The sequence below is a fragment of the Marmota flaviventris genome, chromosome 1, assembly GCF_047511675.1.
Source record: "Marmota flaviventris isolate mMarFla1 chromosome 1, mMarFla1.hap1, whole genome shotgun sequence".
In the NCBI taxonomy this organism is placed as follows: domain Eukaryota; kingdom Metazoa; phylum Chordata; class Mammalia; order Rodentia; family Sciuridae; genus Marmota; species Marmota flaviventris.
Window position 1 is genome coordinate 11,963,340 of NC_092498.1, and position 22,930 is coordinate 11,986,269.

At 40.8% G+C, this 22,930-nt stretch overlaps 1 protein-coding gene across 1 annotated transcript; it reads left to right on the forward strand.

The window, feature by feature from the left end:
* Positions 1 to 6,723: 6,723 nt before the first annotated feature.
* LOC139702886 (TRPM8 channel-associated factor 2-like) lies at positions 6,724 to 21,390 on the forward strand. Its single transcript, XM_071605440.1, has 5 exons — positions 6,724 to 6,829; positions 6,910 to 7,543; positions 14,774 to 14,853; positions 17,755 to 17,930; positions 21,037 to 21,390. The coding sequence occupies exons 2-5, from the start codon at positions 6,921 to 6,923 to the stop codon at positions 21,388 to 21,390; spliced, it is 1,233 nt and encodes a 410-aa protein (XP_071461541.1). The 5' UTR covers positions 6,724 to 6,829; positions 6,910 to 6,920.
* The last annotated feature ends 1,540 nt before the right edge of the window (positions 21,391 to 22,930 follow it).

Genomic DNA, 22,930 nt, shown 5'->3' on the forward strand with positions numbered 1-22,930 from the left:
TTGGAAGGGCCAACCCACACGGGAAGTAGGAGTGGGCACAGTACCCAGGTCTAGCTCATGTAGTCATGCATATCTTCTGACCTGGATTAGTCCAGGGGATGGAAAGGTGGTTCACGTCAGAAAATGAAGTGCTTGCAGTGGATTTTTATTAGAAATACTTGGAAGCCCACATTTCCACCAGTACTAGGGAATCAGAAAAGTGTAAGAAAATTGCCAGGTGTCACTAATTAATACAGTTAGGTGAAGGCAAACTCGAGGGATCATTATTCGACTTTTAAACATATGTTTGAAAATTTGACAATGAAATTGTGTGGTGTAAGCATATAATTTGAAATTATAGAAGTTAAAAAAGTGTGAAAGTAAAAATTTAGAAATAATCACTCAGGAAGTGTTGTACCAAAGAGAGGCGAATGGAGGAGATAGTGGGAAAGGAGTTAGGGAAGACTGCTGTTGTTCTTTGTTTTTAAGCTTTTCATTAATATTTTATTATTATTTTCCATCTGCCATATATACATATTAACACTTTTTAAACAAAATGAGTTTCAACTATGTCATGTTTTCAACCCAGTGTATGTGCTGATGTGGTCTTGCATGGTCTTATCCTGAATATTTTCCACATTGTCTGTCTTCTTGCTCTTCTCTCCTCCCCTCTCCTAGCCATGATGTGCATCTTCCTGTGATGTTTCCATGCCTCTTCTTCTACAGAGACTTCTCCCTTCCCCTGGTCTTTCCTCATCTCTTCCTGGCCTTCCCTCCACAAATGGGTGGAGAACTTCTGGGCTTCCTCTCTGGTAGAACAACAGCAAGTCAACTAAACACATATTAATTTTTAGAATTATATTTTAAGATATAAGGAACCATAGTATGTAATTTATGTTTATCATTGGAAATTGAAACACCTTCATTTTTTTCTGTTAAGTATTCAATGTTTTTTAAGGAGACTTTAAACATGAGTGGTCTGAAATCTTTTTGAAATGTCATTCATCTCAACTTATTTTATGTTAGCTAAATGTCAGTAAAAAAAAATCAGTTTAAAAATCAGTTCTGTTTACTGTTGCGTTTAATGAATAAAATCCTGAAAGAAGGACATGTATCCTTTGGGCCACATACAAAGAAAACCATGTTCAACATCCTTAGCAATCAGGGTGATGCAAAAACTAATCTACACTGAGATCGCAGCTCACTCCAGTTAGAGTGAATGCAAATAAAAATAAATGTTGGGAAGGAAGTGGAGGGAAAGGTATGTTACATTACATTGTTGTTGGAACTACTAATCAGTACAACCATTCTGGAAAGTAGAATGGAGATTCCTCAACAGACTGGGAATGGAAACACCAAATGTCCCAATTATATCACTCTTATCCAAAAATAAAATAAAATCAGCATACTATAGTGATAAATGTATACCAATATTTATAGCAGCACAATTCACATAACCAATTTACGGAATAAGACTGGCTCTCCATTAGCAGTCGAATGGATTTAAAAATATGGCATATGTACACAATACATTTTTATTCAACCACAAAGAAAAATGATTTGTGCCATTTGCTGGTAAGTGGATGAAACAGGAGAATCTCATGCTAAGTAAAATAAGCCAGACTCAGAAAGTCAGAAGTTGAATGTTTTCTCTCACATGTGGAAGCTAGAGAAAGAGAGTCCAGGGAGCCAGAGGGAGGTGTTTTGCCTCTTCATGAAAGTGTGTTTTCCCCTTCATAAAAATGGAAGATAAACCTGTCGAGTAAGGGAAGGGAATCAGGAGAGAGAGGGAGGGATGGGGAAGTCCTGGGAAACAAAGTCTACCAAATTATTCTATGTCCATGTATGACTATACCACAATGAATCTGCTTATTTATAATTATAATGTACTCATTGAAGGAATAATAATATTAATAATAATAATAAAAGATCAGAGGCAGGGAGAAAGGGAAGGTACTGGAAAATGAGACTGATCTAATTATATTTTATGCATGTATGAATATGGCATAATGAAAACCACTATCATGTAAAATTATAATTCACCAAATCAGAAAGAAAGAAAGAAAGAAAGAAAGAAAGAAAGAAAGAAAGAAAGAAAGAAAGAAAGAAAGAAAAAGAAAAGAAAGATAGATAGATTAAAGCGCCACTAGGAGGCGCTAAGCTGGGCTGAGAAACTTCCTAATGGACCTAAAGGCACTGTGAGCTGGCAGTCACAACTGAGAAAGGATTGTAAATCCAAATCCAAACCTGTATTCTTAAGGTTTTCTTTTGGTGGGGGCAGATCTTAGCCTAGAGGCCATCCATCTAGCCATGCCCTCATGCTTCATGCTCCATACAGCCCAGGATTTCCCTCACACCAGCCAGTGTGCAATTTCGCTTTCCCACTGCATAGAGACTTCAGAAGAGCAGGGACCAGATGTTTATTATTCACAGCTGCATGCACAGCCCCAAGCACGGAACTGTCTCCTGTTAGTCTTGCTGTGGGTATTACTTACACTAACACATTCCTAACAAGACTGAAGAGTAATGGAAAAGACCAGAAGAGGAATACTGAGTGCTGTACCTATTCACTGTGTTAAAAAGGCCTCAATTATTATCCTTACTTAGGAAGATGCTTTCACTCTCCCACAAACTTCAGTGGAATGAGAACCATTCTCTGTATCTTCTGAATATAGGCTGCAATGTGAGGGTAATTTTTCCATCAATTCTTGTTTCCCCTTTTATCAGGACCCTAATTTCCAGAGTTTCTTCTGTGTTTTGAGAAATAACTGATTATTTATCTAAATTTTTCAGGCCCTAATTTTTCTGGGCTTCATCTGTCCTATATTTCTATGTCAATTCCTCTCTACTAATTAACATTTCTAGCCAAAGTGAAATAGCCAAAGTGAACTCTGATGTAAATACTTTATTTTGAATGGACATTTTCCTTCTTCTGCCATATTATTATATTCTGTAACAGATATTTATCCCACCATAAGAATCATGCCAATGTTTTCTCTCATATGAAAGTGGAATGGAATCTTCTGGGGAAGGAAAAGGGGACGGGGGATGGGGAGTAGCAGAGGGTTAAGAAAGGGCCATCAGGAGGTTGGATACAATCAAAGTTCATTTTATGCAGGCACGAAATCTTTACAATGAAAATTATTATTCTGTACAATTAATATACATGAATAATTCTAATTTTAAAAGCCATAGGAGAGAATGAGGGCAAATTCAGTGGGACTACAACATGTATAAGAGGGTGGTGGGAAATCACACCACAAACACAAGCTACCATCATGTGGTGGAGAGCCTTGGATGCTGATGTGAATATACCGTAATTGTTCACATCAGTACTTGCTTTCTTCCTGTATATTAAGTTTATTTTTTTATAGTAGAGTGTATTTTGACATGTTATATGGAGTATAACTTATCCGAAATAGGATCCCATTCTTGTAGTTGCACATGATGTGGAGTTTCACTGGTTGTATGCTCATAAAACATAGGAAAGTTATGTCCAACTCATCCTGTCCTTCACATCAGTATTTTCATAGTTTGAAAAATTAAAATCATTACTTTTATAGTTACAAAGAGAATCATGACAAATTAAGAAAAAAAAAAAAACATTCAAATCTTTTTATAGGACTTCCCAAGTGTAAAGCAAGACAGCTGAGATGCCTATAAATAGCAATGTCACACAGGTACCTCAGCCCTGATCTGTCTCCTTTTCTATAGAGCAGAACAAAAAGATGCTATTACCCTACGTTCAAATTTTGTTCACTCACTGAACACAGATTCCGATGATGAGATTTTTTTATTTTGTTTTGGCCCTTTGAACTATTTTAACCAGGAGCTTGTAAATAGAAACCTAGGAAGCATCTCTGATGTTCTTATTCTGCAAGCAAAATTCCCCAGACATGTCTGAGCATTAGCAGCCAGTGCCTTGGGAAGCAGTCAGTCCAAGCATGAGACGGGACTGGGTTTTCCATGGAAGGGCAGCTACTTTTCAGCTGATGCTATTTGCTTACAAGCATCTCATGGTGTCCACGTTCTCAGAAGGCTCATCTCACACACTTGTCCCTGTTAGAAGGTCTTTGGAACCACGCCTGGCTTCCATTTGACAAGTCCTGTTGTATGAGTATTTCCTGGTTCTGTTGGAAAATGGTTTGATTTCCACAGGAGAACTACATTTTCTACACCACTCTTTGATCTGATTCACTTTTTGTTTGGGAAAGCCATGAAAACTGTTTTTTTCATAAAAAATTACAATGCACTTCTATGAACTCCTGAAAGTGATGAAAGGAGAGGACATTATTTTAAATGTTAAGTAGAGAGTGAGAAATCTGGGATTGTAAAACAATGTTTCGAATTGAAGTGGTAAGCTAAATCTGTAGAGCTCATCTCTGGACAGCCCACCCCAGGGCCAGCCTACACTGCCAACATCTGGCCCCATCCCTGGATAGACACCCTGCAGGACAGCCGCGCCTCTGCACAGCTCCCTCCCCAGACACCTCCCAGCACCGCCCCGCTCTGAGATAGACTCGCTGGCCTCTTGAAAGTCCGCCCCCGGGGCAGCCCCATTTCTGCTTAGCCACTCCCCAGCGGTGGGCGAGCCGCCTGGGAAAGCGCCAGCTCTGTACTGCACCGCCCCGGGATCAGCAGGGGGCTCGGGGAACAGCCCCGCCCAGAAGAGCCACGCCCAGGGATAGCCCCGCCCCGGGACAGCCCTACCTCTGAACCCTGGACCCTAGAGAAGCCCCAGCCCGGCCCAGCCCGGCCCTGCCTTTGGAAAGCCGCTCTGAGCTTCAGCAGCGACAGTCCATCCAGACCCGGGCCGCCAAAGTGTAAGTATTTCAGTCCAACTACCTCACAGCTGGCTAAGCGCTTGGGGGACACTTGAGGGTGGCCCCCAGGTGCCAGAGGATGCCTCACACTGGTCCCATTGTCTGGATGTCTCTTAGATCTAGGTGTTTCCTTTCCTTCCGTTAATTTGTCCTCTCTTTGAATTTGAGGTGCATGATATGTGCTGCAAGTGGTGAGAGACACATGCTCCAGTGCATCTAGATGTAGAACCCCTGGCTTGGCGCCCAGCACAGATTATTCATTGGAGCTTGCATTTTTTTTCCCCCTGGTCAAACTAGGGAGAAATGACAGACTTCTTGTCTTCGCAGAGGGAGTCAGCCCCATGTGGAACTCCAGGTTCTGCATCTCTCCCTACTGTCCTTTTCCACTCCTAAACCCTGAGCTAAGAACACCAATGCACCCACTCTCCTGGAAGCAATTCTGTGAAAGAGCAGGTAGATGGGAAGCAGGGCAGGAGGAGATTTCCACAGGAGATGCAGGGCACACTCAGGGATGCCAAATCTACTAGACAGTCCCTTAAAGAATATGACAGGGAAAAAAAAATCTAGTCAACAATGGAGTGCCAGACCTGGAGGCCTTGAAAGCCAGGGTAAACACAGCCAGTTTCACCCTGTTGTCAATGGATACCATGTGAGAGTTCTTATGACTTCTTAAGGAAGAATATTGTCGATTGGACCGCAACCTGGGATTAGAACCAGGTTTAGTCTAGAAATGAACGTAAACTAAAGGGCTTGATGTTTGAGAGACAAGACAGAAAGAAGGAGCTGGGACTGCAGGTGGAAGCAGGAGGGAGGAAGGGAGACAAGGGCTCAAGTGTTAGGCACCCCATGGGGTGCTTTCCTCAAAGCAACACCTAATGCAAGGCCTGCCTGCAGGTGGTTTATTTGGGAAGAGAGCCCAGAAAACCCCAGTGAGGTCATGGGAAAAGTGATACAAGGAAGGAGGGAATCCAGCAGGGGTTTGTGGCTGAGCTCTTTCCCATTGAGCACCAGGACTTAGTACTTCCAGGGTCCCTTTGAGGGACTCTATGAGATAACTTGCAGGACAGATGCTAGATATGGACCCTTGGCTCCCTCCAATGGGTGGAGGTACCTGGGAAGTCCACTTACCACATGTGGGACTGCCCTATGCATCTGAGTGCACAGGAAAGTCCCCTACAGTGAACGCCCCCATTCTGAGTGAGGAGAGGGAAATAGCAGGGACACCAAGAGTACCAACTGCATTGCCCATGTTGCTCGGGGAAACTAGAGAGGGCAGAAGCAGGATGAGCATTGAGTTTTCTCAGTATTCACTGTGCATACCATATGTGTGCACATCTTCAGAAACTGTCCTCCAAAGGATGTGATTCTCATTTTACAGGTGGAAAACCAAGCCCAAATAACTTACCAGAAGGCACTGCTCTGAAGGGAACAATGTAATGAGTTCAGTGTTAAGCACACCAAATTATAAAGACCTCCAGAAACTCCAGAATACCAAACAGGGACCTCCCCAGGCAGATAAGATATAGCAACAGGCATTTCCAGCTCACATAGTCAAAGCTGTCCGAACCAATGCAGTTTCTGGCAAGTGATGTGGCTTTTCTGTCCAAGGAAATCAAAATGAATCGACCAATGCACACCAGCTTAACCCTGGCCTTGACCTGAGGGCATAGGAAGGAGCTGGATCTGGTCCTCCCTGCCCTGGTTCTCCAGCTACCCTGGTGCTTCTTCACTGATCAGGGGCCAGGCCTGTAATGCTCAGCCCCTGCCACCTTGTGGGTTTTCCCTTTAATACCACCTTCTCATCAGTGTCCTTCCTGCCATCCAATCTGAAATATCCTCCAGTCCCTCCATATCTCACTGCCAGGCTTTACTTTCATGACAGGGATTATTTGTTGCTGCATTATATGTCTCTTTGCCTTCCTGTTTATTCATTGTCCTGTTGGGGTCCTTTTCTGTTTTGTCCCTGGATTTACTCCTAGTGTGAGAACATGCGTGGCCCACAGTGGGGAACCAGTACAAGTTGCCAGGTGAATGAATTTAGTTCTTTGCTTCACTCCTTCCTCCATCTGTTCTGACCAACCTGAGACTTTGCTTTTCTCTGCAGCAGCTGGTAGAACCATGGCACCAACTCCTGATGCTGCTTTCGAGACCCTCATGAATGGAGTGACCAGCTGGGATATCCCCAAAGGCCCCATCCCCAGTGACCTCCTTCTTATTGGAGAGGCTGCCTTCCCAGTGATGGTGAATGACAGAGGCCAGGTTCTCATCGCTGCCTCCTCCTATGGCCAAGGCCGCCTCGTGGTCATGTCCCATGAAGGCTACCTGTTACATGCGGGCTTGGCTCCATTTCTCCTCAATGCAGTGGGCTGGCTCCGTTCCTCCCCTGGGGCTCCTATTGGAGTGCACCCCTCCCTGGGTTCACTAGTAAACCTCCTGAAGGGCTCCGGGGTTGAGGCCCAGATTGAGCCAGAGCCTAGAGAGGCCCTGGGTGTTTACTGCACCAGTGCCTACAGTAATGGCTTGACTGCGAGGCTGGTCCAGTTTGTGAAACAGGGAGGGGGCTTGCTGATCGGGGGCCAGGCCTGGTATTGGGCCGGTCAGCATGGCCGTGACAAGGTGTTGTCCAGCTTCCCCGGGAACCAGGTGACAAGCATGGCTGGAGTGTACTTCACTGACATCCATGGGCTCAGAAGCCACTTCAAGGTCTCCAAGAAGGTGCCCAAGATCCCGCTGCATGTCGGGTGTGTGTTCCCTAGATAAGGAGTGTAATCATGTTAAAAAATAGGCTCGATCTTCTCACCTCCAGTGAGCTTCCATTTCAAGACCAGTGGTTTTCCACATAGGTTTGGAATCACCACAAATCAAAAAGAGCACAGTCAAAATGCACCAAGACACAAGAGGGGTTGGTCCTCACCACCAGTCCCCCCTGTGACCAAAGCCGTACCCATTTAATAGAAAAGCTTGTCTTAGAGTCCCTCTCCATGTGTAGGGCCTGGCACATAGAGAGTGCTTATCAATTTCTCTTAAATCAAGGAATCAGCTGTGGTTTGCAGGGCTCTTTATCATGGATCACGCCCCATTCTTTATAGTAGAGATCTAGCAGAGATCAAAACAGTCTCTGTATCTTCTGAATACAGTCTGCATTGTGAGGGTGGTTTTTCCATTAATTCTTATTTCCCCTTTCATCAGGACCCTAGTTCAGAGAAAACAATGAGCTATTTTCCAGAGTTTCTTCTGTGTTTTTGAGAAATAATTTATTATTTTTCTGGGCTTCATCTGCCCTGTATTCTATGTCAATCCTGTCTACTAACTGACATTTCTAGCCAAAGTGAACTCTGATGTACATACTTTATTCTGAATGAACATTTTCCCTGTTCAGTCATACTATTAGATTCTGCAACAGATATTTGTCCTACCATAAGAATCATTCCAAGGTTTTCTCTCATATGAAAGTGGAATGGAATCTGTTGGAGAAGAAAAAGAGGACCAGGGGGAGTGGAGGGTTAAAAAATGGTGCTCAGGAAGTTGGATATGATTGAAGTTTGTTTTATGCATCCATGAAATTGACACAATGAAAATGGTTATTCTGTACAATTAATATGCACAAATAATTATAATTTAAAAGCAATAGGAGAGAATTGGACTGGAGCAAGTATAAGAGAGTGGTGGGAAATCACACCACAAACACAAGGTACCATCATGCTGTGGAGAGCCCTGGATACTGCTGTGAATACACCATAATTGTTCATATCAGTACTTCATTTATTTATTTATTTATTCATTCTAATTTGTTATATATGACAGCAGAATACATTTCATTTCATAGTACACATATTGAGATCAATTTTTCATGTCTTTGGTGGTACACAAAGTAGAGTCACACCATTTTTGTCTTCATCATGGACTTAGGGTAATGATGTCCCTCTCATTCCACCATCTTTCCAACCCTCTTGCCCCCTCTCCATTTCCTTCCTCCCCTTTACCCTGTCTAAAGTTCTCCATTCTTCCCATGCTCCCCCTGCATCCCCATTATGGATCAGCATCCTCATATCAGAGAAAACATTCGGCATTTGGTTTTTTGGGATTAGCCTTCTTCACTTAGCATAATACTTTCCAACTCCATCTATTTACCTGCAAATGTCATGATTTTCTGCTCATTTACTAATGTTGAGTAATATTCCATTGTGTATATATGCCACATCTTCTTTATCCATTCATCTGTTGAAGGGCAACTAGGTTGATTCCATAGTTTAGCTATTGTGAACTGTGCTGCTATAAACATTAATGTGGCTATGTCCCTGTAGTATGCTGTTTTTAAGTCTTTGGGGTATAAATGGAGGAGAGGGATAGCTGGGTCAATGGTGGTTCCGTTCCACCTTTTCCAAGGAATCTCCATACGACTTTCCCTAATGGTCACACCAATTTGCAGTCCCCCCAGCAATTTATGAGCGTACCTTTCTCTCCACATTCTCGTTAACATTTATTGTTGTTTGTTTTCTTAATAGCTGCCATTTTGAATGGAGTGAGATGAAACCTTAGAGTAGTTTTGATTTGCATTTCTCTAATTGCTAAAGATGTTGAACATTTGTTTCATATACTTGTTGATTGATTATATATCATCTTCTGAGAAGTGTCTGTTCAGTTCTTTGGTCCATTTATAGATTGAGGTTTTTGGTTTTTTTTTTTTTTTGGTGTTTAGCTTTTTGAGTTCTTTATATATCTGATGTGCATGTAGTAAAAATTTGCACCCATTCTGTAGGCTCGCTATTCACCTCATTGATTGTTTCTTTTGCTGAGAAGAAGCTTTTGAGTTTGAATCCATCTCATTTATTGATTCTTGATTTTATTTCTTGTGCAATAGGAGTCTTATTAAGGAAGTCAGGTTCTAATTCAACATGAAGATTTGGGCCTACTTTTTTTTCTATTAGGTGCAGTGTCTCTGGTTTAAATCCTAGGTCCTTGATGCACTTTGAGTTTTGTGCATGGTGAGAGATAGGGGTTTAATTTTATTTTGTTCTATATGGAATTCCAGTTTTCCCAGCACTATTTATTGAGGAGGCTATCCTTTCTCCAATATATGTTTTTGGTAGCTTTGTCTAATATGAGATAATTGTATTATGTAGGTTAGTCTCTGTGTCCTCTATTCTGTACCACTGGTCATCAAGTCTACTCTGGTGTCAATACCATGCTGTTTTGTTACTATTGCTCTGTAGTATAGTTTAAGATCTGGTACTGTGGTACCACCTGCTTCACTCTTCTTGCTAAGGATTGCTTTAGCTATTCTAGGTCTCTTATTTTTCCAGATGAATTTCATGATTGCTTTTTCTATTTCTATGAAGAATGTCATTGGGATTTTAACTGGAATTGCATTAAATCTGTATAGTGCTTTTGGTAGTATGGTCATTTTAACAATATTAATTCTTCCTATCCAAGAACAAGGGAAGGTCTTTCCATCTTCTGAGGTCTTCTTGAATTTCTTTCTTTAGTGTTCTGTAGTTTTCATTGTAGATGTCTTTCACCTTTTTCATTGATTCCCAAGTTGTTTTTTTTTTTTTTTTTTTTTTGAGGCTATTGTAAATGGGATAGTTTTCGTAGTTTCTCTTTCAGAGGATTTGTCACTGATGTACAGAAATACCTTTGATTTATGGATGATGATTTTATATCCTGCTACTTTGCTGAATTCATTTATTAGTTCTAGAAATTTTCTGGTGGAACTTTTGGGATCTTCTGGATATAGAATCATATCATCAGCAAATAGCAATAATTTGAATTCTTCTTTTCCTATCCATATCTCTTTAATTTCTTTTGTCTGTCTAATTGCTCTGGCTAGAGTTTCAAGAACTATGTTAAATAGAAGTGTTGAAAGAGGGCATCTCGGTCTTGTAACAGTTTTGAGAGAGAATGCTTTCAATTTTCTCCATTTAGAATGATGTTGGCCTGTGGCTTAGCATAAATAGCTTTTACAGTGTTGAGATATGTTTCTGTTTTCCCTAGTTTTTCAAGGGTTTTGAACATGAAGGGGTGTTGTATTTTGTCAAATGCTTTTTCTGCATCTATTGAGATGATCATATTATTCTTATCTTTATGTCTATTGATGTGACAAATTACATTTATTGATTTCCATATGTTGAACCAATCTTGCATCCCTGGGCTGAACCCCACTTGATCGTGGTGCACTGTCTTTTTGTATTCAATTTGCCAGAATTTTATTGAGAATTTTTGCATCTATGTCTATTAGAGACATTGGTCTGAAGTTTTCTCTTTTTTTTTTTTGATGTGTTTTTGTCTGGTTTTGGATTCAGGGTGATATTGGCTTCATAGAATGAGTTTGAAAATGTTCCCTCTTTTTTATTTTATGAAATAATTTGAGGAGTATTGGTATTAGTTTTTCTTTGAAGGTTTTGTAGAACTCAGCTGTGCATCTATCTGATCCTGGGCTTTTCTTGGTTGATAGGCTTCTGACGGCATCTTCTATTTCAGTGCTTGAAATTGATTTGTTTAACTTGTGTATACCATACTGATTCAGTTTGGGCAAATCATATGACCCAAGAAATTTGTTGATGACTTCAACATTTCCTATTTTATTGGAGTACAAATATTCCAAATAATTTCTAATTATCTTCTGTATTTCTATAGTGATATTTCCTTTTTCATCAAAGATATTAGTAATTTGATTTTTCTCTCTCCTTCTCTTCATGGGCATGGCTAAGGTTTTATCAGTTTTATTTATTTTTTCAAAGACACAACTTTTTATTTTCTCAGTTTTCCAATTGTTTCTTTTGTTGATGTATGGTTCCCTTGAGCAGTATGAAATTACATTGATTTCAGCTCTGATTTTAATCATTTCCTATTTTCTACTGCTTTTGCTGTTGATTTGTTCTTCTTTTTCTAGGGCTTTGAGATGTAATGTTAGATCATTTATTTGTGACTTTTTTCTTCTTTTAAAGAATGAACTTCATGCAATGAACTTTCCTCTTAGTACTTCCCTCATAGTGTCCCAGAAATTTCAATATGTTGCATCAGTGTTCTCATTTACAGCTAAGAATTTTTAAATCTTCTCTTTGATGTCTTTTACAAGACATTGTTCATTCAGTAGCATATTATTTAGTCTCCAGGTGTTGGAGTAGCTTTTATTTTTTATTTTATCATTGATTTCTAATTTTGTTCCATTATGATCTGATAGAATGCAGGGTAGTCTCTCTACTTTTTTTTGTATTTTCTAACGGTTGCTTTGTGGCACAATATATTGTCTATTTTAGAGAAGGATCCATGTACTGCTGGAAAGAAAGTGTATCCACTCATTGACGGATGAAATATTCTATAAATGTCAGTTAAGTCTAAGTTATTGACTGTATTATTGAGTTCTAGAGTTTCTTTGTTCAGCTTCTGTTTGGAAGATCTATCCAGTGGTGAAAGAGGGTGTTAAAGTCACCCAGAATTACTGTGCTGTGGTCTGTTTGACTCTGGAACCTGAGTAGAGTTTGTTTGATGAACGTAGATGCTTTATTGTTTGGAGAATATATTTTTATAATTTTATGTCTTATTGATGTAGGGTTCCCTTGAGCAGTTTGAAATGTCCTTCTTTGTCCCTTTTGATTAACTTAGGCTTGAGGTCTGTTATCTGATATGAGGATGTAGACCCCTGCTTGTTTCCGCAGTCCATGTGAGTGATATGTTTTTTCCCAACTTTTCACCTTCTGTCTGTGAATGTCTTTTCCTATGAGATGAGTCTCTTGGAGGCTGCATATTGTTGGGTCTTTTTTTATCCAAATTGCCAGTCTATGTCTTTTGATTGGTGAGTTTAGGCCTTTAACATTCAGGGTTATTATTGAGACATGATTTGTATTCCTGGTCATATTTGTTTATTTTTGGTATTGAACTTGACTTGGTTTCTCCTTTAATTGGTATTTCCTTTAGTGTAATGCCTCCCTTTGCTGATTTTAAGTGTTGTTTTTTATTTTCTCCTAATGGAATACTTTGCTAAGGATGTTCTGTAGTGCAGGCTTTCTAGTTGTAAAGTGTTTTAACTTTCGTTTATCATGGAAGTTTTTTATTTCATCATCAAATCTAAAGCTTATTTTTTCTGGATATAAGATTATTGTTTGACATCCATTTTCTTTCAGAGCTTGGTATATGTTATTCCAGGATCTTCTCGCTTTCAGGGTCTGGGTTGAAAAACCTGCAGATATCCTAATTGGTTTCCCCCTATATGTAATTTGATTCCTTTCTCTCATGATTTTAAAAGTCTTTTCTTTTTCTGTATGCTATGCATTTTCATTACAATGTGACTTGGTGTGGATCTGTTGTGGTTTTCTACCTTTAGGGTCCTGTAAGCCTGTTGTATTTGGTTTTCCAATTCATTCTTCATGTTTGGAAAATTTTCTGATATTATTTCATTGAATAAATTGTTCATTCCTCTGGTTTGGAACTCAATGTCTTCCTCTCTCCGAATAGCTCTTAAATTTGATCTGTTTATGTTATCCCATTATTCTTGAATGTTCTGCTCATGGTTTCTTACCATCTTCACTGTGTGGTCAACATTCTTTACAAGATTATACATTTCATCTATCTTATCTGAAGTCCTGTCTTCCAAGTGATCTAATCTGTTGGTGATGCTTTCTTTTGAGCTTTTAATTTGGTTTATTGTTTCTTTCATGTCAATGATTTCTGTTTGGTTTTTGTTCAAAACCTCTATCTCCCTACTGAAGTAATCATTTGCTTTCTGTATTTGCTTATGCAGCTCTTTATCAAAATGATCTTTTGCTGCCTGTATGTTCTTTCTTAAATCATCCTGTAATTCACAGGACATTTTAATTATGTACATCCTAAATTCCTTCTCTGTTATTTCTTCTGTTGTGCTGGCCATGGATTCTAATAATGTAATATCTTGGTTTATTTGGGGCACTTTCTTCCCTTGGTTTTTCATGTTGTTTGTGTGTCTTCCCTTCTAGCACTGCAGATCCAAGGTGTTACAGTTTTTACCTGATAGGCTTAGAGTGTCCCTGCAGGTTGCCAATACCTCTTCTTTAAGGGGGAGAACAATGTGAACAGATCCCTATACAGAAGTATACAACCGCAAACCAAATACCTGCTATTAAGACATTTACGGTTTTGTCACAATAGACAGAAATGGTAAGTTCAATTATTACCTACAATATAAACAGTAAGTTTGCAAAAGGCTCTACAGTTTCTGATGGTGGACAAAGAACCAGGGGTGAGGTATAGGATGAGATGTTGAGGGGCAGGAGATGAGGATATAGAGTTATTAGATCTTAGCGTGAAAGAGGACTCTAAAGAAGTTGGTTAGTAGCAGGAGAAGAGAAAGTAAGTGATTTTGGAGAGACAAGTAAGTGGGAGGACAATAGAGTACAAAAAAATTACACATAAATATTAAGAAAAATTAAAAATGTAAAAATAGGAGACAAAAGAATATACAATACCACTGTAATATACTATTCAGACATCCCAGTCCTCAGTAGCCTAATTCAGGAAAAGTACTTGGTTTCACAAATGTTGGGGATGTGAGGGCGGGAGGAGATAGATAGATAGAGAGAAAAATCTCAAAGGAAGATATAAGGATTGTTTTTTGGAGTTCAGTATCTTTCCTGCTTCCCCTCTGTTCCAATAGGTGGGGTTGTCTGTTGTTTGCTGGTATCTTCACCCTCAAGATGGTGAAAATTATTGGTGGGAGGTTTGGTCTTGTGGGCAGAGCTCCTGGAGGTGAGGTATAGCACTTGCTGGTCCCCAATGGGAGACTGCACCCCAAGGGTCTCCTTTGGAGCCCACTTATGTGATGTGGATGCCTGATCTTATCTCCTCATATTGCCTGTCACCTCAGAATTCCTGGTCTCTAGTTGAGTCTCTAAACTGTATCTCACTCCCTCCCTCCCTCCCTTTCTACTTCCCAATCAGGAACCTTTCTGTCGGGAGGTCTTGTGGGCTGTGCTCTGTGACCTGTGCACCTGTTGCAGAGAGCTGTTTTATATTGGGCAGCTCAGGACCCAGTTTTATGAGCTAGAGACCAGCCGTGGAGCCACAGGCACTGTGCAAGGTGAGTGGCTGCAGCACAGGGGGAAGTTGGGGACCTTCAGAACCTTAATAATGCTTCTAAGCCCCAGCTGATGTTCCACGCTGGGAGTTGTCCCAACTAAAGATGGCAATAAAGGTATCCCAAGATGGAGGTGGCTGCTTTCAGAAATAATGGGGTGTCTGGTCGGGTGGGGTTGGCCGTGGTGTTAAGCGGTGTGTTCAGAGATGCAGCTCTGTGGTGTGCCGTGTTGGCTGGCGGTTGTCCCCAGGTGCAGGCTACCACATGTAGGGGACTATGGCAGTGGTTGCAGTGTCCCAAGATGGAGACAACTAGGAGATCCCCACTTTGGTAGATGCAGGTCCATGTGGGAGTGGTGGCTGGAGTTCTTGACCCCTTGGACAGCCAGGAGTCCTATGCAGGTGCTAATGCCGGTAGTCCTCCTCAGGCACCCAGAGGTCCTGTGTGGACAAGGGGCCAGGAGTCCTGCATGATGCTAAGGCCTGGAGACCTGTGTGGCATGGTGGCTGTGATTCCTGAGCAGCTCTCGGGGGTCATCTACTTGAATCCCAGGTCTGGGAGCAAAACAGAATGCAGCCTCCTTCCAGCTCACCATGTTGAATCAGTACTTCATTCTTCATTTTTTTCTGTATATTAACTTTATTTGTCTTACAGTAGAGTGTACTTTAATATATTTTACATGCATGGAGTATAACTTCCAATTCTTGTGGTTGTACATGATATGGGTTTCACTGGTTGTACATTCATATGTGAACATAGGAAAAGTTATCTCTGATTGATTCACATCAGTTCTTACATAGTTAAAAAAATAAAGTCAGTACTTTTATAGCTGCAAAAGAAAATTATGCCAAATTAAGAACAAATACAATCAAATCTTTTTGTAAGAATTCCCAACTGTAAAGCAAGACAGCTGAGATACCTATTAATAGCAACGTCACACAGGTACCTCAGCTCTGATCTGTCTCCTTTTCTGTAGAGGAGAACAAAATGATGCTACTAGCCTATGTTCAAATTTTGTCCACTCATTGAACACAGATTCCTATGATGAGAAGATATTTATTTTTATTTTGGCCCCTTGGACTATTTTAACCAGGAGCTTGTAAATAGAAACCTAAAATGCATCTCTGATATGCTTATTCTTCTGCAAGCAAAAGTCCCTCAACATGTCTGAGCATTGGTAGTCAGTGCAACAACAGTTAGTCAGTCCAAGCATGAGGTGTGGCTGGGGTTTCCAAGAAAGGGCAGCAACTTTTCAGTTGATGCTGTTTCTTTACTGGCATCTCATGATGTCAACATTCTCAGACTGCTCTTCTGGTTTTGTTTTTTTTTTTAGAGAGAGAGAGAGAGAACTTTTTAATATTTATTTTTTTTAGTTTTCGGTGGACACAACATCTTTATTTTATTTTTATGTGGTGCTGAGGATTGAACCCAGTGCCCCGTGCATGCCAGGCGAGCGCGTTACCGCTTGAGCCACATCCCCAGTCCCCTCAGACTGCTCTTCTCACACACTTGCCCCTGTTATAAGGTTTTTAGTACCATGCCTGGCTTCAATTTTGAAAAGTCCTGTTGGACAAATATTTCCTGGTTCTATAGGAGGATGATTTGGTTTCCCTAGGAGAACTCCAGAACTCTTTGTACTGATTCACCCTTTATTTGGGAAAGCCATGAGAATTTACTTCATAAAAAATTAAAATGTCACTTCGATTAAACTCCTAAGGATGATGAAAGAAGAGGACATTATGTTGAATGTTTTAAGTAAAGAGTGGGAAATTTGGGATTGTTAAAAAAAAAAGTTTAGAATTGAAATTGTAAGCTGTCTGTCATGCCAGAGATCTAAGGAACACAAGGGAGTGAGAAGTGCCACAGAGAGAAAAAGGCCTTGCCTTGGAGAGTAACCAAGAGGTCACCCCAAGGATACAGCTGCCCAGTGACCACTTGGACTGTCACACTACATCATATCAAGGGGACTGTAAGCCAAAGCTAGCCCAAAGGATGAGCCATTTCCACCCTAGACATCAGTCAGAAGGACCCCTATTTTTTCTAAATTTTCCACAAATTTATAAACACTGAATTTATTGTCCTTTTGCCAAGAACAACCCATCCTTTCTAGTGAGGGTTGTAGGTGTAAGGGAGATTTAAACAATAATGACAGCAAAAAACTACTACCTGTTATTCCCAATCTCGTAAGACCCCCAAGACATTAACTCTGTTACTGAAATAACAATACTTAGGCAGAGATGGAAATTAGTCCAGCACAATTGGCCTCATTACAGGAAACAATGCCATGCAAGCACATTCACAATAATTAAAAAAGAGGTGTCCACACTTAGAAATGGCATTCAGGGAAACCCAAGCTTTCCTGGGCCGGCGGAGACTGGAATCTAAGGTGCTGTGTGTTTCAGTCACATAAAGACAAGTTGGCTACATAAGATGACCGTACTCTCTTTACTACTACCATGCAGTCTGCCCTGGCCACACTACTTGTATTTTTATCTTGAATAACTCATAATTTGATCAAGTAGTTGAAATTTATGGCCATTGAAAATCATTCAGAATTGAATTAGTTAAGTTATATATGGGAGGAGTTGGTGAACTATCAAAACAGGATTGTTATAGCAAAAGAAAGAAAGAAAGAAAGAAAGAAAGAAAGAAAGAAAGAAAGAAAGAAAGAAAGAAAGAAAGAAAGAAAGAAAGAAAGAAAGAAAGAGAAAGAAAGAAAGAAAGAAAGAAAGAAAGAAAGAAAGGTACCGTGCAATTATATCTCCCATTGAAAGCAAACACCTAGCCATCTATCTCCCAGAGTGCGTTGGCTCCCAAGGATGCCTCTGCCGGTCAGGGAATCATCAGTGAACTATTTGCCAACAAGAGTGTGAAGTGCTTTTTCTTTATTTGTGCTCACAACAGTCCTACAAGGTGAGCACTACTACTGTCCTCACTTTTCAGAGGAGAAAACAAGAGATATGGAGCTGATAAGTAATGAGCTCATTCCAGCTCTGGAAGTTGGCACCTGGACTCTTGGCACCAGCCTGCTCTGCAGTGTCTCTGTCATGGCCTGCAACTCTACTTGCTCTGAACTCTGTGTACAGCTACTGGATCAGAGTGACCAGATCCAACCTGCTAAAAACCAACCAGGTTACTTCTAGTTACCCCAAATACAGGTCATTTCCAAGGCTCACATACCTTGGACTACGTCACTGATTTCCGATACCAAGACCCTGTCCCACCTGCAATGGAGGATTTCAACGATCCCATCTTTCAAACCAAGAGATTGGAGGCCTCCTGGAGGAAGCTGGCCTAAAGCTCAGGGCTTTTACCTTTTTTCAGGATCCCCAACTCCATCATCAGGTCTGAGGGCACTGGACCAGGAAACACACCCTTTATTCTCCAGCCGGTTTATTTGCCTCTTGAACATCAGTGCCATAACAAATATTTGCCTTTTAATGCTACCTCAAAGTTCAGTTTTAATTTTCATAAATAGAGAATTTATTCATTCCTCTTCATTGTTTTCTTTTTTCCTCTCTGACTGTATATTTTTAAATAGCTTGTCTTTGAGCCCACTTATTCTACCTCCAAGCTGATAGTAACTCTATTGATGCTGCACTTCCAGGGGTTGGGGGAAGAAAGAGATGAGCAGTCCTGTGGCCTTGAACAACACCACAATGGGGTGGGGATGTCACACCCTAAGCCCACAGCCCACCAAGACCAGTGCAGCCTTGGGTAAGACCAATGCCCATAACCCAAGGGCTGCTTACTAATCAAATGGTCTCATGGCCCAAGACTATTATGCAACCAGCTATGGGTGATGCTGGCCAGAATAATGGTCAGATAGACTGGTGCCATTCCAGAGGCTTTGTCTATAGACACTGGCCCAAGGCAGGGGAATTAGGATCTGCTCAGCACTAGATTTCATCATTGAGTCCTAAGGTTTACTATTCTGTCCTATCCTGATAATGCAGTCTTTTTCCATGTTATGATGCCCAAGGTTGGGGAGTGTGGTAAATACAGTCCCTGGCCCACTGAGGCTGATGCTAATCTGAGTCACACCCAAGTCTCATGGCTACAAATGCCTGTACAGTCTCAGGGGTGCCCTCAGGTTCATGCCATGGCCACTGGTGATGTACGCTGAAACATAAGTTTGTCCCACCTGGGCACAGGCCTCCACATGGTGCTGGGGTAGGTATGAGGACTCCATCTGCATGCATCTGCCTGAGACATCTGTGAAGAAGACATTGGAGAAGGGGTGGTGGAGGCAGTCCCTTGGAGTGGGCCTGTGGTATGCCACTCCTCAACTCTGCATAGGTCTCTGCAGCTGTGAGACTCGGGTATGACTCAGCTTAATGTCAGCCAAGGGACAAGAGTGCTGGCCTGAACATGAGTCTGTCCCATCAGGGCACAGGTCTCTGCCTGGTACCTCAGGGGTAGGTTTAGAGGGGCCTTCTGTCTGGCCTCGCTCTAGGGGTCTTTAGTTTCTGCTTGTCGCTGGGTCTCATTGCGTTGAGTTTCTATGCCAACTTCTATGCTAGCTTCCATGCTCTGCTCCCCAGGGGATAGAGTCTTGCTTTCCTCCTCTGCTGCCTGAGGCTGGGGGAGGCGTGGCAGAACCACTCCCTTGGCCAACCATCCAACAGAGTTCCAGAGGCTCCATCTGAGGGTACAGCCTCAAGGTAGGGGTTATGAAACTCTGAGCAGCATCTGATTTCACAGTGCCTCCTATATAAGGTCTAAAGCTTGGACTTAATTCCCTCTCCTTCCCCGCAAGCAGGATGCATCTCTCTCCATGCTGAGCCTACTTGCAGTAGGGGTGAAAGGTGACATGGGCAACTCTTTCCTTCCTGGCTTTTTCAATGTGTCTTTTCTTAATACAGCTATTCATGTAGCAGAATACCTTCACGAGACCTAAGGAGGTGCTATGATCTCTCACCTGTCTTTTTAGCTCTTGTGAAGGAGATAATCTGTGGGGAGATAATCACTGCAGGACCTGACTCAGCCACCATTTTGCTCCCCCAGGCTGGGCCCTTGGATACAATGATGAATAAAGTTGGCAGGAGTGCCTTCTACTAGTGACTTAGAATTTTAGTAATGAGTGTTGGGAAAAGACAAAGAACGGGAGAAAGAGAGTGAAATTCTACAAGAAATGACCTGACAGAGGCTAGAAATCACAGGTCATGTTTCCACTTTTCAAGTAGAACTGAATGTGGAGAGAGGGTAAGACTGAAAAGAACTCAACAAGGCAAATCCCTCAGGCCTCCACTATCAGACTGAAAGAAGAATTTGTATTTTACCTGTGGTGAAGTCTTGAAGGTTTCTTATCAAAGGAGTCAATGTGAGACTCAGAGATTCTAGATTGGTTTGGTCCAAACGCAAAGCTTTGCAGTCCCGAATGAACTTGGTGGCAATAGGAATGGGAAGTAATGTGACAGATACTTGATAGAGTCTGATGACCAAGAGGAGAGAGGAACAGGCAATCATGATTTTAAGGCTGTGGTGCCCGTTTTCATTCTGAGAAACCAGGAAGAATGTACAAGCATAGAAATTTGCTCTTGATAGTTTCGTGCCGGGTTCTGAACAAACTGTTAACATGTGTAAACTCCTTCAGTCTTCACATCAGAATCCTTAGAGGCTGACCTTATCTTCCCTACACAGACAGGAAAGGAAGCTTAAGTATTTGATCAAAGAGTAACTTTTGAGAAGGCAGAGATGTACTCAATTTCCCACAAACAAAGCTTGGGCTGATAGCTGTGGTGCTCCATATGCTAATGAAAATGAAGCATCTCTGTCCATTAGAGAGGTCCAGGCTAGGACAAATAATGGGATCACTACAACTGTTATAAATGAAGGACGACTATGATTGCAATTTCTGAGGTACAACGTGGGACTGGAATAGAGGAGAGCTGAGCCTGTGGAAGACAGAGCCACGGAGAATATCTGGGTTGGCAGAGGTAGGAAGGGAGAGGAAGGGATGTCTAAGTGATGAAAACAAATCAAGAGTGTGGCGCTCCTTAGAAATCATGTTCATGAGCCTGAGAAATCAACAGGGAGGTAACTACTATAACTAGGAAATTACCAGAGAGGGATACTCTGCTTTTATCCCTTTAGTTTTCTGTCATTGATTCACCAGGCTGGGTCTTTGCTTTCCTCTGCAGCCGCTGATAGAACCATGACAACAACTCTTGATGCTGCTTCAAGGCCCTTGTGAAGTGTGGCAAGTGTCCTCTTGGAGAGGCCGCCTTCCCAGTGATGGTGAATGACAGGGGCCAGGTTCTCATCGCTGCCTCCTCCTATGGCCAAGGCCGCCTCGTGGTCATGTCCCATGAAGGCTACCTGTTACATGCGGGCTTGGCTCCATGTCTCCTCAATGCAGTGGGCTGGCTCCGTTCCTCCCCTGGGGCTCCTATTGGAGTGCACCCCTCCCTGGGTTCACTAGTAAACCTCCTGAAGGGCTCCGGGGTTGAGGCCCAGATTGAGCCCTTACAACTGTCCTACGATTCAAATCCCAAGAAGCTGATATTGAGTTCTTCCTCATTTAGTACCGCTGTGTAGAAAAACATTCCTTATCCTTTAACACAGACAAACAGTATTTGATGGAGTGTCTCTGTCCTAGTTTACTTAACTATGGAAATTTGGATTACGGCTAATGTTTGCTGTCACTTAAAATTTCACAATGAATATTTATGTATCATTGCATACAGTTTGCTGGCATGCAGTCTAAGAAGGTGAAAACTACTTTCAAAACATTCATCTTTGAAATGTTGATGGATACTGACAAATTGCCATTTTTAAAAGCCTTTACTCATTTGCGCTCATAACAAAAATATGTTCTCAAACTATTGCCAGTACTAGGTATCACTGAATTTGCACTTGATGTTATTGTCAGTGTGTAATGTGAAAAATGTTATTTTTAGTTTGTGTTTCTGTGATTACAAATGGAGAGAATGTTTTTATATATTTATGATAGTTCATAGTTCTTCTTTGAAATGTTTATTTATGCCCTTTTTCTACTTAGTTTTTATCTTTTTCTTATTGATCATCAAGTGCTCTTTCTATATTACAGATATTACTTGTTTGTCTAGTTTTACATGTTGCAAATATCTCCTTGCACCATTTGTTCTTTACCTTTGTTTTAATCTGATAGATGTAAATAGCTTTACATTTGTTGGGGTCAAGTCTGTCAGTCTTTTTCCTTCAAATCATCCTTTATTGTTTAGAAAATATTTTTCCTTTACAAATTTGTTAAAATGTTTTCTTATGTTTTTTTTTTCTAGTGCTTTTATGATTACATGTTTTTACATTTAGATCTTTTCTGTTATATCATATATTATTTCTAAATATATAACAATTATGTCAGCAACATTTATTGAAGTCATGATTGTACTCATTGATATTAAAGGTTACTTTCTCAAACAATTATCTTCCATATGTATATGAATTTGTTTTTCAGTCTGCTCCTCTGAATGATTAACCTATTTGTTTAATTGTGCACCAATCATACAGGTTTTGTTACTGCAGCTTTGAAGTGAGTTTTGATCTGTGAAAATAAATTCTTCTTCATATTTCTGTATTATACCTAAACATTTTCAAATTTTTTCTAGGACTGAGAGTGTGGCTCAGTGGGAGAGTGCTTACCTAGCATGTAGGAGGCTCTGAGTTTGAACCCCAGCACCACACACACAGCTAAAATTGCCAAGTATGCTTGACTGCTTGAGTTTTTAGATTAGACTAAACAATCAATGTATTGAGTTTCTTTAAAATACATTGGGATTTTCAGCAGGATTATACTCAACTTAGAGGTTATTTGAGGATAATTAGCATCTTGAAATAATCTATTCAGCTAAAACAACATACATATTTTCATTTATTCAAATATTCTTTTGTATTCTTTGTCAATTTTTAAAGATTTTGCCAGAAAGTGTTTAGCCAATACTTAACAGAATTATTCTTGACATTTTTATATTTTTATCATTATAAATCATAAAATTGTCGATTTTATAATTATCTCTGTCTGATTAATAGGCCAATTATTGAATTTTGTGTTTATTTAGAATTCAAACACTCTGTTGAATTCTTTCATTATTTATAATCA

What these genes read in the sequence shown, in the direction of transcription:
- LOC139702886 (XM_071605440.1), top strand. Translation starts at nt 6,921, where the DNA reads ATGGCACCAACTCCTGATGCTGCTTTCGAGACCCTCATGAATGGAGTG. An exon ending in AGCCACAGGCACTGTGCAAG is followed by an intron (nt 14,854 to 17,754) that starts GTGAGTGGCTGC and finishes TGCTCACAACAG; the next exon opens with TCCTACAAGGTGAGCACTAC. An exon ending in CTACTTGCTCTGAACTCTGT is followed by an intron (nt 17,931 to 21,036) that starts GTACAGCTACTG and finishes TGCTGCTTCAAG; the next exon opens with GCCCTTGTGAAGTGTGGCAA.